General features: G+C 40.1%; 1 protein-coding gene across 1 annotated transcript in view; it reads left to right on the top strand.

The window, feature by feature from the left end:
• The window catches only part of LOC136883160 (uncharacterized), a 117,129-nt gene that overhangs the window by 62,620 nt on the left and 36,673 nt on the right, over nt 1-17,836 (top strand). The window contains exon 7 of the mRNA XM_068229616.1: nt 5,730-5,924. Within this exon, the coding sequence (XP_068085717.1) occupies nt 5,730-5,924 (195 nt within the window). The remainder of the gene's footprint in view (nt 1-5,729; nt 5,925-17,836) is intronic.

The raw sequence follows: 17,836 nt of genomic DNA, 5'->3' as shown, positions 1-17,836 counted from the left end.
TTTCTACCAGCAAACGAAGACTTTCCACTGTCTTTTTCTTTTGATTAATTAAGAAAAGCAATGCGCGCCACAAGTGTTCTTTTTCAGGCACAAACATTGATACTATCACTGAACGATACACCACAGACGCTAGTGTGTGGCGGACTCAACTTGTGTGTGTTGGTAGGTTAATGTCAGATGAACAAACTGACGTACAGTATGTGTCAAATTCATACGCTGAGTACTGTTTGCTGGCGCCATCTCTTAGTGAAAGGGGAAAAGACTTATGCGTGCCCCTGGTATAGCCTAAAACTCTTTCCATATATCCCTATACTTAAATACCAAATTTCAAGAAATTCTGGCCAGCCATTTTCCTGGAATGTTTGGACAAACATCTGGACAGACAGACATATAGACGGACGAAAATTGAACTGATCCTATTTTCAACTTTTGTACATGTATCCAAGATGATCTGAGACTGTGTGGACAGTATGTCGCTGTGTCAACCGATCAGACACTAGCTACATCCTCACCACAAAATAACCAGGCCCCTGCTTAGTCTGACATAGCTCCTACTTGTATCTAACTCCTCCTGTCATCTTTCTGTCAAACTGCCCTTAGATAAACCTTGAGCTTTTACAACCTCACAAGTATTAGATTTTCAAGACCTAAGGAGTCCTTTATTCCTTTCTTTACCTGATACTCTTAATTTTTAACGTAGAATATGTTTTTCAGGTGACCTACTTCATCAAAAGCGATTCACGAACAGCTGTATAGCACATTGAACAGTGAATGGTAAACTCTCTTATAAAAGCATACCACTTAATCATTTGTTTGTTGATTAGCATGGGTCGACTGTTGTCTTGTGGTCCAGTTCCTGTCACAAAATACTGAGTGGGCTCATGCGTGGAAGAATATAATTTTGTACACGCAAGATATTGTGATCATAACCACAGAGTCTATAGTTTTTCATGAAATCTCATCCAGAGAGACATGACTTGATATATTTTAAAAATTGTGCATGAACTGCGGCAGCCTTGATGAGCAGCTAATGATATTATGTCACTCATCTGCTACAGCCCCTTCTCCAAATTTTGACATAAATATGTCTTATGGCGGGGGTCATGTGAAAATTTGTGTTACGGAAGTGTAACCTAGCAACCTTGCAGGCTGTGATGTAATGTCTGGATGGATGACCAGACAATGTTACTTAGTAACCGTGCAGGCTGTGATGCACGGTATGTATGTATGGTCAGACAATGTTACTTAGCAACTGTGCAGGCTGTGATGTAAGGTACAGATGGATGGTTAGCCGATGTTACCTAGCAACTGTGCAGTTTGTGTTGTAAGGTACAGATGGATGGTCAGACAATGTTACTTAGCAACTGTGCAGGCAGTTATGTAGGGTATGGATGGATGGTCAGACAATCTTACTTAGCAACTGTGCAGGCTGTGATGTAAGGTACGGATGGATGGTCAGACAATGTTTCTTAGCAACCGTGCAGTTTGTGTTGTAAGGTATGAATGGATGGTCAGGCAATGTTACCTAGCAACTGTGCAGTTTGTGTTGTAAGGTACAGAAGGATGGTCAGACAATGTTACTTAGCAACCATGCAGTTTGTGTTGTAAGGTATGGATGGATGATCAGACAATGTTACTTAGCAACCGTGCAGTCTGTGATGTAAGGTATGGATGGATGGTCAGACAATGTTACTTAGCAACCGTGCAGTCTCTGATGTAAAGTATGGATGGATGGCCATACAGTGTTACTTAGCAACTGTGCAGGCAGTTATGTAGGGTATGGATGGATGGTCAGACAATCTTACTTAGCAACCGTGCAGGCTGTGATGTAAGGTACGGATGGATGGTCAGACAATGTTACTTAGCAACCATGCAGTTTGTGTTGTAAGGTATGGATGGATGGTCAGGCAATGTTACCTAGCAACTGTGCAGTTTGTGTTGTAAGGTACAGAAGGATGGTCAGACAATGTTACTTAGCAACCATGCAGTTTGTGTTGTAAGGTATGGATGGATGGTCAGACAATGTTACTTAGCAACCGTGCAGGCTGTGATGTAAGGTACGGATGGATGGTCAGACAATGTTACTTAGCAACCGTGCAATCTGTGATGTAAGGTACGGATGGATGGTCAGACAATGTTACTTAGCAACCGTGCAGGCTGTGATGTAAGGTACGGATGGATGGTCAGACAATGTTACTTAGCAACCGTGCAGGCTGTGATGTAAGGTACGGATGGATGGTCAGACAATGTTACCTAGCAACCATGCAGGCTGTGATGTAAGGTATGGATGGATGGTCAGACAATGTTACTTAGCAACCGTGCAGGCTGTGATGTAAGGTATGGATGGATGGTCAGACAATGTTACCTAGCAACCGTCCAGGCTATGTCTTATGGCTGGTGATTGTCTGAAATTAGCAGCTGTTGATGGATGGCCATGACTGAGAGGCATATTTATGATATTTGATTTTCACAAAGGGAAAAGTACCGGGCGAGTTCGCAGTGTGGTTAGGAGCGCACAGCTGTGAGCTCGCATCCGGGACATAGTGGGTTCGAACCTCACTGTTGGCAGCCCTGAAGATGGTTTTCCATGGTTTCCCATTTTCACACCAGGCAAATGCTGGGGCTGTACCTTAATTAAGCCCACGGCCGCATCCTTCCCATTCCTAGGCCTTGCCTCTCCCATTATCACCATAAGACCTATCTGTGTCGGTGCAATGTAAAACAAATAGCAAAGGGAAAAGTAGTAGGTTTTTTTTTTTTATACCTCGATCCAAGCTATGATCTTCCATAATAAATATTTCTTATTTCACTGTGTAATATCCATTTGTATACAATACACACTTTCCCAGCAAACTTTCATAGTCCTATTGTTATAATAATGTTACTGGTTTCAAATTCCACATATCTAGTTTTATGAGCTGGCTCAGTGGTAAGGAGTGTCCAGCTCATTGTTCTAAGTTTGTGGGTTCAATCCTGGCTGAAGCACAGTCGAAAATCATGGCACTCAATGTTGTTGTCATGTTGAAGATCTCTGGTGGCACACTCATTGTGACCTGACAACATTAAATTATTTCACCTGTAGGAACCGTTCAGTAAAACTTTGGTTTTATTGCTGCATAGCAGCATTATCAGAATATCAAACTTGAGATGCAGGCTGCCTGGATTGCACCACCTAAGAAGTTCCATATGAGGGTAGCTGAGACCATACGATTACTACTACTTCTTCTTCTTAAGACGCCTTAAGAGTTCTTCTCTATGCCGATAAGTCTATCAACACAAGGCTGGCGTACGTGAGCACCGAAAAAAACAACTGGATTGAACTGAGAAATTGAGCTCACTCTGTTGCCCAAGCCACTCAGCCCAGCATAGTTAGTGGCATAGTTGAAGCTACTAGGCCTTCTCTTTTATTGAACCAATTATTTTACAGTAAAATCACAATTAATACTATTGTAACTTTTTACTAAATAAAGCACAGTTACTCCAACACTATGAAAATATTTTGTAACTAAAGTAAAATCCATCCGAGTGAGACACACATAGTTACATGATTATACAACTAATAATAATAGCACAGTAGGACCGGCTCTCGATAGTTCGGCAGACCCGATAATCTGACACGCATCAGAATTTTTTTTCCCCCCACATATTTTGAGGGATTTAGCATTTGACATGGTTGGCAGTACAGTTGGACACATTTGGAAGATATCGAAACTGTTTGGCATTTTGTCAGTCACTGTTGTCTGCCTCACTGTGTGAGTATGCTCTTGCTGGGATCAGCCAGTCCCCATCTTGACTTCATGCTACAATATCTACGATTCTTTGTTCATATAGACCTACAGTTACTGTACTTACCTTTGCATCAGTGCAGTGCGGTTTTCTTTTACAGTTATTTAATAAATTCATTGCATTGTATCAAAGTTTACCTCTCTGTACAATTGTGAAATAGACTACCGCACAGTGAAAAGTTTGTGCATACGTGTGCAGTTTTCTAAACCGAACATCTCATGGGCTGAGGCTTCATAAGTCTTCTTTTTTATAATTGGCTTTATGTCGTACTGACATAGGTCTTATGGTGACAATGGGATAGGAAAGTGCTAGGAGTGGGAAGGAATTGTCCATGGCCTTAATTAAGGTACAGCCCCAGCATTTTCCTGATGTGAAAATGGGAAACCACAGAAAACCATCTTCAGGGCTGCCGACAGTGGGGCTTGAACCCACTGTCTCCCGAATGCAAGCTCACAACTGCGTGCCCCTAATCACACGGCCACTCACTTGGTGCTTCACAAGTCTTAAACACCTTTAGTTCGAGGATGTCCTGTGAGAGCTTTCCCTGGCGATCCAGCAGAATTCCTGCTTATGATGAAGGGATCGGTATATTCATTAATATCCAGGCCATGAATATAGTCTAGCTAATTGTAAATAATTTTCAGTGATGTAGCCATACACTAAATAAATAAATAAATTAAATACCTCTGTGAAATTTGCAGAAAGGAGCCAACAATATGATGTTTCTGAAATTATGAATCTCTACAGTATACAAAATAATTTTTGTCAAAAAAGAGCTCAGTCCAAGAAGCAAATATCCCTACAATGTTTCAGAAGGCTCAGAAGAAAATTCAAGTTATCCCATCAGTGGTAGATACCAGTTCCACACTCCGAGATCCTAGGCCTGTAGACAGTGATTCCAGATTGAACTTTACAAAATTCTTGGTATTTAACAATTTGTATTTGATTAAAATTACAGTAACTTGTTCTTTTTTTTTTTTTTTTTTTTTTTTGAAAGCCATGGTGCTTTTTTATTTCATAATACATCCACAAAAAATTATTTATATTGAACTTTCCTAAACTTTGAGCCTTAAACTGACTTAACTGTGCAGTACAATATTTGCTTTTTAATTCAATTTCTTTTTTCACAGTACAGTACTACATACTTTTAATCTTTTTGTACTGTCATAATTTATCTTTTTTTGTGTTTAATTAATAACAATTATTCACTTCTGTACATTAAAACTGTAGTTTTTATTTATATCCCCTTGTTTAAACTAGTTAATAATCATGAACAATGAAAGACCAGAAATGTACAGTTCACTCGTATCCGGCTGTATCTTTTAACACTCATTTAAATAACACTGTGTTTGGTATGGTTGGTATTCTTCTGGTGTCATCTGGTAAACTGTTTCATTCTTGTGCAGCAGACACAGAAAAGGACTAGTTTGATGGTGAGGAATGACATGCAGGTTTGATGTTTGAGCCTTGTACTATGTCTCTGTTATTAACTTTCGAGAAGTAACTGAAACGGGAAGAAAGGTAAGATGTTTATTAACTAACTAAGAAATCTATGGTACAGTGTGCTGCTTTCTTGGGGTCCTAGACATTTTCAGCTGATCATTTTTTGCATCAGGAAGTTGAGTGATGTGTATGAAAGAAACGTTGTGATGGCTGTGATTTTTTATCTGTTGTAGCAATTCTAATTATTTGGTTATAGTTTTTGGATAGATGTCCAAGTAGATTCAATTATATATTTTCTTTAAATATGGGAAAATGCCTGAGGAAAACCACACTCAGAAGAACAGCTGACATTGCTCGCATTTGGAACTTTGATGTCTTGGTGCAACTCTCTACAAATTTGTATTTTACTCATGATTTAACACTTTTCGTGATGCTGGGAAGGGAAGACTAATAAATAACGCCTAATTATTGGCATTTCAATTGAGCTTATTTTATTCCAGTCTGGCCGTGCTGTGTGCGACAACATCAAGTGCCAGGCACTGGACTGTCCTGAGCAGTTCCGTTACCTGCTGCCCGGTGAGTGTTGTCCCGTGTGCAAGCCACCAGAACCTGGCTGTTTTTCTCGTGGACGGTTCTTCTACCAGGGGCAGCTGTGGGTTCGACAAGAAGGAGGTTGTCATGCTTGTCTCTGCAAGGTAAAGTATTCCTCCAGGTACATATTAGTTCACAAAGCCCTCTTTTCTCTTCCACTGGCAATGGTTGTAAGGAAAATTTTGAATTTGCAGGATGTTTCTATTCTAAATGTAAACTATCAATTGTATTCTTAAAGAATAAGTTAATGCTCTCTGTTTTCTTTGTTAACATTTTCAGTGATGACAACAATGACTGACAAATTTATTATAATAGTTATGAATTTTCCCGGGGCTGACAAATTGATTATAATAGTTTTTTTTTTTTTTGTTAGGGGCTTTACGTCGCACCGGCACAGATAGGTCTTATGGCGACGATGGGATAGGAATGGCCTAGGAGTTGGAAGGAAGCGGCCGTGGCCTTAATTAAGGTACAGCCCCAGCATTTGCCTGGTGTGAAAATGGGAAACCACGGAAAACCATCTTCAGGGCTGCCGACAGTGGGATTCGAACCCCCTATCTCCCGGATGCAAGCTCACAGCCGCGCGCCTCTACGCGCACGGCCAACTTGCCCGGTGATTATAATAGTTATGAATTTCCCCATGCATTAACACTTATATGAGTGGTTCATCTTTCTCTGGCATTGTTTGCAGTCCCAAGGATTACTCTTCTGATCCAAGGATGGTATTGCATTCCCTTCTGTATCTCGGCCAGTGGGATGAGTTTTTTTCCTCAAGGCAGTTTCAGTTGTTGTTCAGTTGTTCACTACCGTGTTGGTCTTCGGTCTCCTCAGCATCTCATTGGTTCTGCAATCTTGATCTTTATCACACCATTTGACGTGCCCGTATCAACAGAGTTGGCTTTCCTCCAGTTTCTCACTGATAGTGGTGATGCTGAAAGTTCTTCGCTCATGTTCATTGCGGACTCTGTCGGTCAGAATAAAACCTACCGACTGCATTCGCATCTCTATAACGTGCATTTGTTTGATCATGTTGTTTCTGCATTGTCCAACATTTAGGGCATAATTGAAGGCAGGTTTGACAACCCTCTTGTAGACTTTCCTTTTAAGCTTTATGGGGATCCATCTGCCGCACAAACACCCGTTTGCGATCTCCATTTCATACAGCCAATATTGATACAGTGCTTGATATCGTCGCCGATTGTGGCAACAGTGGTAGTGACTTGAAAGTGTTAGTTATCATCAGTGGTTTGTTGACTAGGAAGAGCGTGTTGTGCGGACCAAACAGCTCTACAAAATTTCAGAACATATATTTTGTCTTCTTACAGTTCTAATAAATGGTATTTAAGAAATATGATTTTGTAGTTGAGTTTTGAAAGAGCTTTCGACATTGTTAAACATGATACACTAACATGTCAACTTAAAACTAATTGAGCTTTACAGTAAAATAAGCTGTGCTGGAATCAGATGGGTGTCATCAAATGGTGAAGATATCAAATTAAAACTTCAGTCCATCTCACGCAACATTAGTACCATGGTAGTACCATGGTTACCGCTTGCATTGGCAATATCTACGCGCGGTATGACTGTCCTATGTTTATTTCTCGCAGACGACTCGCGCGACTCGCCAATGCTGCCAACCACTGTTGTTACGTCGAACCCGAAAATCTACCCGATATAACGGAATTCGTCAGATAGTTACACAGGTGATGACTTTTATTATTTTCCACAAACTTACAACTTTATCTTCATCGTTATTTCTCGTACAAAAACAAAAAAACTGTTCTCAAAACCAAAGAGTACAAAATCTGGTGGGTGCATTCCATTTAGTCTCTGGATGTAACATACCTCCCACTTTTTGGTTTTCTTTATTCCCCTGTTAACAGAAAACCAAAATGAACCAATAAAATAATCTGACAGTCATTTCACCTTCACAGTTTAACAAGACAAGAACTTATCACAAAACTTAAGTCCTATATCGTGCAGGGAGTTTCACCAAACGTCCACTTTTCGTTTTCACTTCATCTTTTACAGCAGAAATAACACTTTCTTGCTCATTATCTCCATCATCTTCCAAGTGTAAGGTATCCTGCGATGAAGTAATCTCCAGTGGGTACAAACGTTGAATGGGCCTGATGATGTCCCGTCCAGCAGTCTGCACTCGAACCACTCTTGTGTTACCATCTTTACCAGGAAACATCTCAATCACTTTACCCAAAGGCCAATCGAGTCTTTTCCTTTGATCAGAGCCTACTAACACAATGTCACCAATCTTTAGCATCCTTCGACACTTTCCTTTAACTTGCGAATGTACTAAAAGGCTCAGGTAATCATCACGGAACCTTTTCCTCAATTCCTCCCGTAAACGCTGCAGGTACTTGGCCCGTCTTCTGAGATCAGTCTTGTCAAGGCAATCCAGATCAGGGACTCCAATCGACCGGTTGTCCTGCAGGAACATTGCAGGAGTCAGTGGCACTAAGTCGCTTGGATCCTCAGACAGGTACGTCAAAGGCCTAGAATTTACCACAGACTCCACATCGCATAAGACAGTCAAAGCCTCTTCGTAGGTGAGAGAGGCTCTTCCCAATATCCTCTTCAACAGCTTCTTGACCATTTGAATGATCCTCTCCCACCATCCACCCCACCAAGCAGCCGTGGGTGGAATGAATTTCCACTGGATCCTCCTTGAAGATGTTTCCTCTTCTATCTTATGCCAGTCCAAAGAGTCAAAGGAATTCACAGCTCCTGTGAAGTTGGTCCCATTGTCACTGTATATAACTCTGGGTCGTCCCCGCCTTGCAATAAATCGTCTCAGTCCTTGAAGAAATGCTTCTGTGGAAAGGTTTAACACCAGATCAATATGTACAGCTCGATACACAGCACAAGTAAACAACAAAATCCAAGCTTTCTCTCCACCCCTTAAAATCAGCGGCCCAGCAAGATCAACCCCACTGACCTCGAAGACGGACGAATCTTTCACTCTATCTTCTGGCAATGGAGCAGGTTCTACATCAATTTTCTTTGACTCAAATCGTCGACATTTGACGCATTTTGTGATCACCCTTCGTACTGTCTTCCGACCTCTTAAGATCCAGTATTCTTCCCTTAATATTCTAAGTAACACCCCAACACCCGCATGAGAATATTGTATGTGGTAGTCTCTGATTAGAATCTCTACAAGTTTGTGACTGGAAGGCAGAAGAATGGGATATCTAAAATTTTCCTCATCTTCTCTTTGAACAATTTTAGTCTTCAGTCTCAGAAGACCATCTTGGTCCACAAAGGTGCAAAGGGAGTTCAGTCGTCGTCTTTCAGTTTCTTCCAGAACCCCTGTCTGGACAAGACGCAGGAGCCTTCTCTCCGCCTGTGCTAGTTCTGAAGCAGAGAGATCACCCCCGCTTTCACAACTGCTACGTTTCAATGATTTTCCAACAAATCGCAGTATCCATCCTATGAGCCTGACAATTTGAAAAAACTTGGAAAATCTTAAGTACCAGGCATCTCCATTCTCCGCTGAGGAATTGATCAGTGATGGAGATATTTTTCTTCTCTCTTGTTTGATGATGTCATCATCCACGTTGACTTCTGATGTCGGCCATTCCCCTTCTGCCAATTTCAACCAGTGGGGCCCCTCCCACCATTTGGAGTCTATCAGGACTTCTACGGAACAGCCCTCGAGATGGAAGGTCAGCTGGATTCTGCTCCCCAGGAACATGCCTCCAGTCTTCTTGTCTCGTCAGAGATCTAATCTCCTTCACTCGATTGTTCACAAATACTCCCCACGACTCATCTCTCTTGATCCAATACAATGCCGCTGAAGAGTCCATCCAATAAAACTCGGAGATGTTCAAGTTCAGACTTTCTCTGACCAAGTTTGCTAGTCGACTACCAATACAGCATGCCAGGAGCTCCAATCGCGGCATTGAAATTTCCTTCAGTGGTGAAACTCTTGTCTTTGCCATGACCAGCTGAACAGAAACAATCCCTTCAGTACCGGCACAGCTTCGTATGAAGACAGCTGCAGCATAAGCACTCCGACTGGCATCACAAAATGTATGTAAACTCCAGGTTTGTTCAGACCTGCTTACTACGAAATGTCTCGGTATTTTCACTTTAGAAAGTCGCCAAACTTCAGCTTCCCATTTTCTAAACTTCTTCTGTACATCCTCTGGCAATGGATCATCCCACCCCATCTTTGAATTCCAGCTGTCCTGAATGAGAAGTTTAGGGAATAAGGTCAGAGGACATGAAAAACCAATGGGATCAAAAATCCTCTGAGCAGATGACAAGATTTTTCTTCGTGTAACACATCCAGTCTCATTTGGAGGCCTCACATCACAGTACAATACATCTTCTTCCTTGTCCCATAATAATCCAAGAACAGGAGAAATCTTCTCAAACGTATTCTCTTTTCCCCTTGAGGTGTATTCCCAGCCACGTAGTTCAAATCTGGCTCCTGAAAGTAGTTTCATAGATTTCTCAACAAATTGGGTCGTATCCTCCTCTGAATGAAGGGATGTTACGCAGTTGTCGACATAGAATGAGCTTTTTAACAGTTGTGCTGTTTCTTGCAGTTCAGGAGGGCTGTTTTCTAAATGGAGATCAAGAACAGCACCAAACAAGAATGGACTACACTTGAGCCCAAATACAACTCGTCGATGTCAGAATATCTTGAATTTCTTCATGGAGGAATCCTTCCACCATAGGAATCTCAAGAAATCTCTGTCTGAAGGAGCAATAGAAATTTGCAGAAAGGCCCTTTTTATGTCCGAAATTACTCCAATTTCACGACGGCGAAACCTGATCAGAATAGGTGGAATTTGTTCCAGCAGATTTGGTCCTTTCTCCAGACACTCATTCAGAGATGGACTTTCCTTCCCCCTGCAAGAAGCATCAAATACGGGTCTTAACGGTGTGGTTGAATTTTCTTTGAATACACCTCTGTGAGGTAAATAGTGACATTTATTCTCAAGGTCTTGAAAGGGTACCTCTTTAATCACCCCTTCTTGAAGCCAATCCTGAAACACAACATTGTATTCCTGATACTTGTTGCTACTCAACAGTTTGTTAGTTGTCGTCCTGCACCTCTTCTCAGCAATTTCCAAATTGTCGCAGAGCTCCTCAGATACCTCATTCCATGGTAGATGGACTTCGTAACGGCCTCCCTCGTCGATTGAGACAGTCTTCTTAAAATGATCCAAGGTAGCCATTTCTATTTCTTTCTTCGATGTCTTCTCAGCAGGATCCCTAATTCCCAGGGTGTCCAACTTCCATAAATCAGTGATTGCAGTGTTCAAAGTCACCATCGACGATACCACCATACTGGATGAGTCTGAGAGACTGTTCAGAGATAGCCTCCTCCCCATAACAACCCACCCAAGTCGAGTCTCAACAGCCACTGGTCCACATTCCATGTTTTTTATTCTTCCAGTGAGAAGTGTTCCGTAGGTGTCCGCTCCTAAAAGAAGTTCAATTTCAGGCGTCCCTTCTCCAGAATCAGAGAGAAAGATTCTATTTTTTTTCGAGTTCTTTCATCCAAGGACCACTTTGGATTCTAGGGACAGTACCACAAATAATCGGTTGATCCAATACAGGGATCTTACATGTGTACCTGCCATCTAAACTGCTCAACTGTATTTGATAATTAAAATGTAGATACTCTTTTGATTCAGTTCCTCCAAACAGAGCATGAATCATGTTTTCAGATCCCGACGGTTCCAGTCCGATGGTATCTACCAGTTTCTTTAATATGTATGATCGTTGTGATCCACTATCTATGAGTGCTCTTACTACCCGATCCCCTTTTCTTCCTGTGATCTTCACCAACAAGGTCTGCAGAAGAACATCCTGACTACAGTTTTGGTTACCCAAGGTAGCACTGGCACCTTCCTTTTCGTCTTGTGTTTCTTCCACATTTTCCTTGGAAATATTTGAAGGTAATGTTGGGAACATTAGAATAACATGTTTCTTTCCACAGAAGTGACACAGTACATTACCCTTACAGATCTTGGCAACATGACCAGGTTTCAAGCACTGAAAACAATACCCTGCTTTCATCAAAATATTCTTTCTTTCCACTAGAGTCATCTTCTGTGCCCTGAAGCACTCTTTGCTCTCATGAGATTTTCTGCAGAATACACATACATTTCCAAGATCTTTAATGTCTCCTGTGAACAGACTACTAGCAGTGGCCATGTTTTCCACTTCGTTTAACCTAGGTTTCTGCTTTGTAGGCTTCTGATTTGCTGTATTAAATCCTCCTTGGGCAAGTGCTACCCTCTGTTCACCTTCCACTTCATTCTTGAGGAATACAATCAGTTGTGAGAGTTTGTCACAGTATAAATCCTCGGTAGAGTCACTAACAGGGTGATGGACAGAATTTCTAAGCCATATTCTCAGCAGGTCTTCTGGTAGAGATGACTTAACTAACGGAAACAAGAATGCTGTGTACTTATCAGCAGTCATGCCCAGAGATTCAAGGGATCGAAGGTGGGATTCTAAGCGATCATAGAGCTTTAGGAGAGTTAGTCTTTGTGTTGAAGAAACATTTTGAATCACAAGTCCAAGTAGTTCACGAACATAAAATTCTACGAGTAATTCTTCTTTTCCAAATCTACTTTTAAGGCACTGAACTGCACTATCATAATTTTTAGCTGTTGGAGGGAAACTAGTTACCACCTCCCTAGCTCTACTTCCTTTAACAGTACATTGGATCAAATATTGAAATTTATCTTCCTTTTCTATGTCTGAGTCGTCATGAATTCGACGAAACTGACTCCAAAACCCTAACCAGTCCCTAACCTCCGGAAAATTTTCGAAGTTCGATTTTCGGCAGTTTGAGCTTTTTCTGTGAGAAACCTACGAAACCATCACTCGATATTTGATTTCCTTCATTTGTACGTTGTGTTAATACAACACACTCCATTCTCTGACGAGCTTCATCTACTTTATCACGATATTCATTCACTTTGTCGTATTCATTTGTGTATCGTTCTGCGTCACTGTCGTCGAGAAGCACTTCTAATATTTTCTCATCGGCATCCTTGAGTTCATTTTCTAGTCGTTCTAGTTTAGTAAAATGCAATCTTACCTTGTTGGGGTCTGTTTCCGCCATCACCGCATTGTATGTTTTCGTGAACATCGCACGTATTGGTTTTCGCGATTTAGTCAACTTGTCCATTTCAAATTACTGCTTTGTTCACGTCCAGTCACGGTCGCCACTAATGTTACGTCGAACCCGAAAATCTACCCGATATAACGGAATTCGTCAGATAGTTACACAGGTGATGACTTTTATTATTTTCCACAAACTTACAACTTTATCTTCGTTATTTCTTGTACAAAGACAAAAAACTGTTCTCAAAACCAAAGAGTACAAAATCTGGTGGGTGCATTCCATTTAGTCTCTGGATGTAACAACTGTACTTAGGAACTAGTCCATCTGTTAGCAAAGGGGGTCTGGGGGCGTAGGCCTCCAGTCTGAAGTTGCGAACAGCATGCAAAGGGGGTCTGGAGGGCATGGATAAGACCATTGGTCTGGATTGGTTATGGTACTGAGCCCTGGACCACAATTACATTTGTTTTCACATGTTAGGGCAGTTAGCCCTGAACCACAATTACGTTTCTTTTCACATGTTACGGTAGTTAGCCCTGGACCACAATCACGTTTCTCTTCACATTAATACACCACGGCATTCTATGTCGGTTACTGGTCAGGAAGTGATACGATTGATAGCAGCAAAGCCTACTATGTCTTTCTTCATACATAGCACCTCCACATCTAGGCAGCAGTGCATCTGTCCATTGTTGATACAGAAAACATATCTAATTCTACTGACATGGCATCGAGCGATGGATGCGTTATAAATGTTACAAAACAGCTACTCGGTACCAGGGTTCAGCAGGAGAAGGCATCATTTAGTTGGATACCTCACCGAATTCCTGTTCAAAACTTTTCCCTTGGATATGAGGGTGCATGAATTCTTCAAGGCTGCCAGTGTACTGTACCCTCCACTACATTAAGGTTAGTTCCATTTACAAACATTCTTCTTGTCTATTACACATTGTTTAATATTCACGTTATATTTCCTTGTGTATTTTTTTACTTCGGCGGTCGGCAACGCTACGTACTACTAATAATTAGGCCTCTGTTTCTTATTAGGAATCTTATTAAGAATCGTAATTACTGCATCGAAACGTCTCAACTATTTCATCACGTTCTTATATAATTGTGGCTGGCGTCGGCACGAATGGACTCTGCCATCGCCTGAAGATTTGCCCTATGAAATGTTACTACCATACTTCAACATAGCCAGATATTGTTACTCTCATTTGTTTCATATGGTTATTCTTTGACATTGCCTCACTCTTAGGTCTTTTCATCGGGTAAGTTGGTCATAACTTCTGTCTGTATTGAATTATGGGAACGACATTTCATTGGACTAGCCTTCAACCAATGGCAGTGTCCATTCACCCACCGTCAGCCATGATTACTATAATACAAACTTGCGTAAGTAAGACTGAAGGTTTACCGATATCAATATACAAACAGGTGTGAGGCAAAGTTGTATACTGTCTCTAACCCTTTTTTAAACTTCTCTGAAGCTGTTTTACAATTGACATTGATGAAGTTAATCAAGTATAGTAATCGCCACGTAACGAAATACCCCAGAAAGTAAATATCGCCGCCCGATGCTCTTCTTTTCTCTTTTTTGTAATGGCTGATCACTGCTGCCAACCTGCCTGGTTACATATTAAAATCACCAGACATAACCAAACAAACTAACCTCAATGTAAACACCGATAATAAATGTTTCCCTACCCTAGTAAATGATAAAAGTTAAGATGAAATAAATCAAGATATTCATAATTAAGTCGGTTTCCACGCTCAATGAGAAATTTAGGAAATAAACACCCTTTCTCACTCAAATTAATGTTACATATATCTGTCTTTATTTTGATATGCAGTAGGCGTACTATAACCATATTCTTGAAAATAGGGGCGTGTTAAACGATGCAATTTGTTTAATAAGTCTTTGCAGTGTGATTTTCGAAAGTCCAATGACTTCCCTTTCTTTTGCGCGAACATTTCCTTCTCTCTTCAATACCGGTAACCCGTAGCCTAAGGAGAGAGATTGGGCATATTTTCAGCCTGCAGGCTGGTTATATCTTCACGGTTATCAGGAAACATATAGGAATACTAATGTGCCAAGCTACGTGAACGGAAATTAGGTCAGCTTCAAGCTCACTGCAGAATTGAATATTAGTTCTACTATCTACTTCTATCGTTTTCACATACACCGAGGTGCCAGTATTTCGTCCCGCAAGAGTTCTTTATGTACCAGTAGATCTAGACATGAGGCTGGAGTATTTGAGCACTTTCAAATACCGCCGAACTCGAATCCGCCAACCTGAGCTAGTCATACATTCTCTCCTTCACTCGCTTAAAATAATGTTAAACATTTCCTGCCTTTATTCTGATTCTGATGTATGCATTACTATAACTGCATTCTTAAAGAAAGGGGGGAGGGAATATAGATTGAATAATTCATTGCGATTTCTGCAAGTTCAAGGACTTACCACATAAGACATATGTCCTTCCTTTTAATAATAATGCTAACAGCTTTACATCCCACTAAGAACTTTTACGGTTTTCGGCATTTGGCATTTTAAACATATTTTCAGCTTACAAGTTGGTGTATCTCAAGCTTTCAACATTACGGAAACCAATGTACAGGGGCACTATGAGTCAAACAACATTACCAGATTTTTACATATATATTGGCTTAAATCACATGAAGACAGGTTGTGATGCAAGAATTGGATAGGAAAGAGGGCTAGTATTTAAGATGTAAATAAGCGTACAGACACAGCACTAGCCTGAAATGAAAATGACGGGCAAAAAAAACTTCAGACCTGCCAACTGTGGGGTTCGAATACATCACCATCTCCTGAAACCAAGCTAACAGCAATGTGATCAAACTGCACAGCCAGTTCACTCAGTTTCCTATGACGCGTAATAGGCCTACCACATGGGCGACCCACTTACCTGTATATGGATCTTCAATTCTTCAATTATACATGTATGCAAAAACATTATGCACCTTAGTAAGAGGTACTTCCCTAGTTGGTTCTCTGATTGGTGCACGTATAACAAATATGTTTGGGAAGAAATACTTTTATTTTATATTTATTTATATCATAAAGAAGTCATGTTGTCATAGCAAAACGAATATGCAACGAAGAAATGAATCCGAAGAGATAAGCATTATTTACTGCATTAAATATTAGTTTATTTACATGTTAAGCGATATGTAGTAGTAATAACAATAACAAGAACAAACGTGTGCAATAAGGAAAAAGGAAATAAATACAAGTAAATATAAATATAATTTACAACATTTAGAGCCATTCCATGGTCACTGAATTACAAAGCAGGGGTATGAATAAACAAACATAATAAACACGAATACTAATATTTAAAAAGCAAAAAGCAAAGTCATCTCCGTACAAACCATGAAAGCCATTGGAAAGGGGGAAGGTGAAGGCTTCCACTATCCATGACGTTGGCATTTGGTGGGGTGGGGTGGAGTGGTTAGCTCAACGCATGACCGCCTTTGCCCCCAATAGTTAACTGGTACTCATTTATCATACGCAAAACATTCCTTCCAAATTACGTTAAACCTCTGTCACTCATTATTATTATTATTATTATTATTATTATTATTATTATTATTATTATTATTATTATTATTATTATTATTATTATTATTATTAATAAATTGCAAATGGGAAATACCCCGGTGGCAACGGTCACTTACAGTAATGTGATAATAAAGTTAACATAATTACCCAACTACAACAAACAAACAAACAAACAAACAAACAACAAGAGTACAAGAAGCAGATATATGGAAGGAAAATATAACAAGAATTACTGCTAGTTTAATATTCTAAATCGAGCAACATCATATACAAATTCACACACAACTTAAGTATTTACAGTGCTTAACAATTTGGCTTACAATATTATAGGTTGACCTTACTACTAGCTTAACATTATAAGTGATAATAAAGTGAAGTTAAACCGTAATTACCCTACAACAACAACAACAACAACAACAACAACATTACAACAAGCAAGAAATACTACTAATTAAACTTTCTAAATCCAGTGTCATTATATACATATTCACACACAACTTAAGTATTTCCAGTACTTAACACTACAAATTACAATACTATAGATTGAACTTACTACTAGCTTAACACTACAAGTGATAATAAAGTTAAATCATACTACCCAACAACTACAACAACTCAAGTACAAAAAGGAATTCCATGGAAAAAAATATTACAAGAAATACTACTAGTCATTCTAAATCCAGCATCATGTACAGTTTCATACACAATTTAATTATTTCCAATACTTGCTACTATGGCTTACAAAACTATAGATTGAGCTTACTACTAGCTTAACGTTACAAGTGATGATAAAATAAAGTTAAAAACATTGTTAATTAACCAAGAACAACAACAATTACAAAAACATGAGTACAGCAAGCACTTCCCTGGAAAGAGAAAACCACAAGAAAAAGCCTCCCAGTTTCACAATCGAAACCAAGCAGAAAATCACAAATTCAGTGCCCGTAATTTACAACTTTTACTTTTCATTTTACACAAATGGTCTTCTTAAATGACTTGATACCAGAAGGGAATCTATCAAAGACTGCCGCAGGTAATTTATTCCAATCCCTTATGGTCCTGTTGACGAAGGAAAACTTGCCCACATCCGTATGCTGGTTTCTGGCCCTAATTTTATGCTTATGATAATTTCTCGATAAGTATGAGGGAGGTTAGATAGATAGATAGATAAAGAATGGGTGAACCCTGCCTTCGCAGGGCTCCACACGTAGGTCTGTGAAGTCCCTTTGTGTCCCTTAAACGGGTTTGCCTAGTCCAGACCTAGTGCTCCTATAAAGGATACCAGTGCCCGGATGTTGGCAGTCCTGATGTCTTC

The sequence above is a fragment of the Anabrus simplex genome, chromosome 11, assembly GCF_040414725.1.
Source record: "Anabrus simplex isolate iqAnaSimp1 chromosome 11, ASM4041472v1, whole genome shotgun sequence".
Lineage (NCBI taxonomy): Eukaryota > Metazoa > Arthropoda > Insecta > Orthoptera > Tettigoniidae > Anabrus > Anabrus simplex.
Note: the sequence above shows the minus strand (reverse complement) of the source record. Positions and strands in the feature narration are given on the sequence as shown.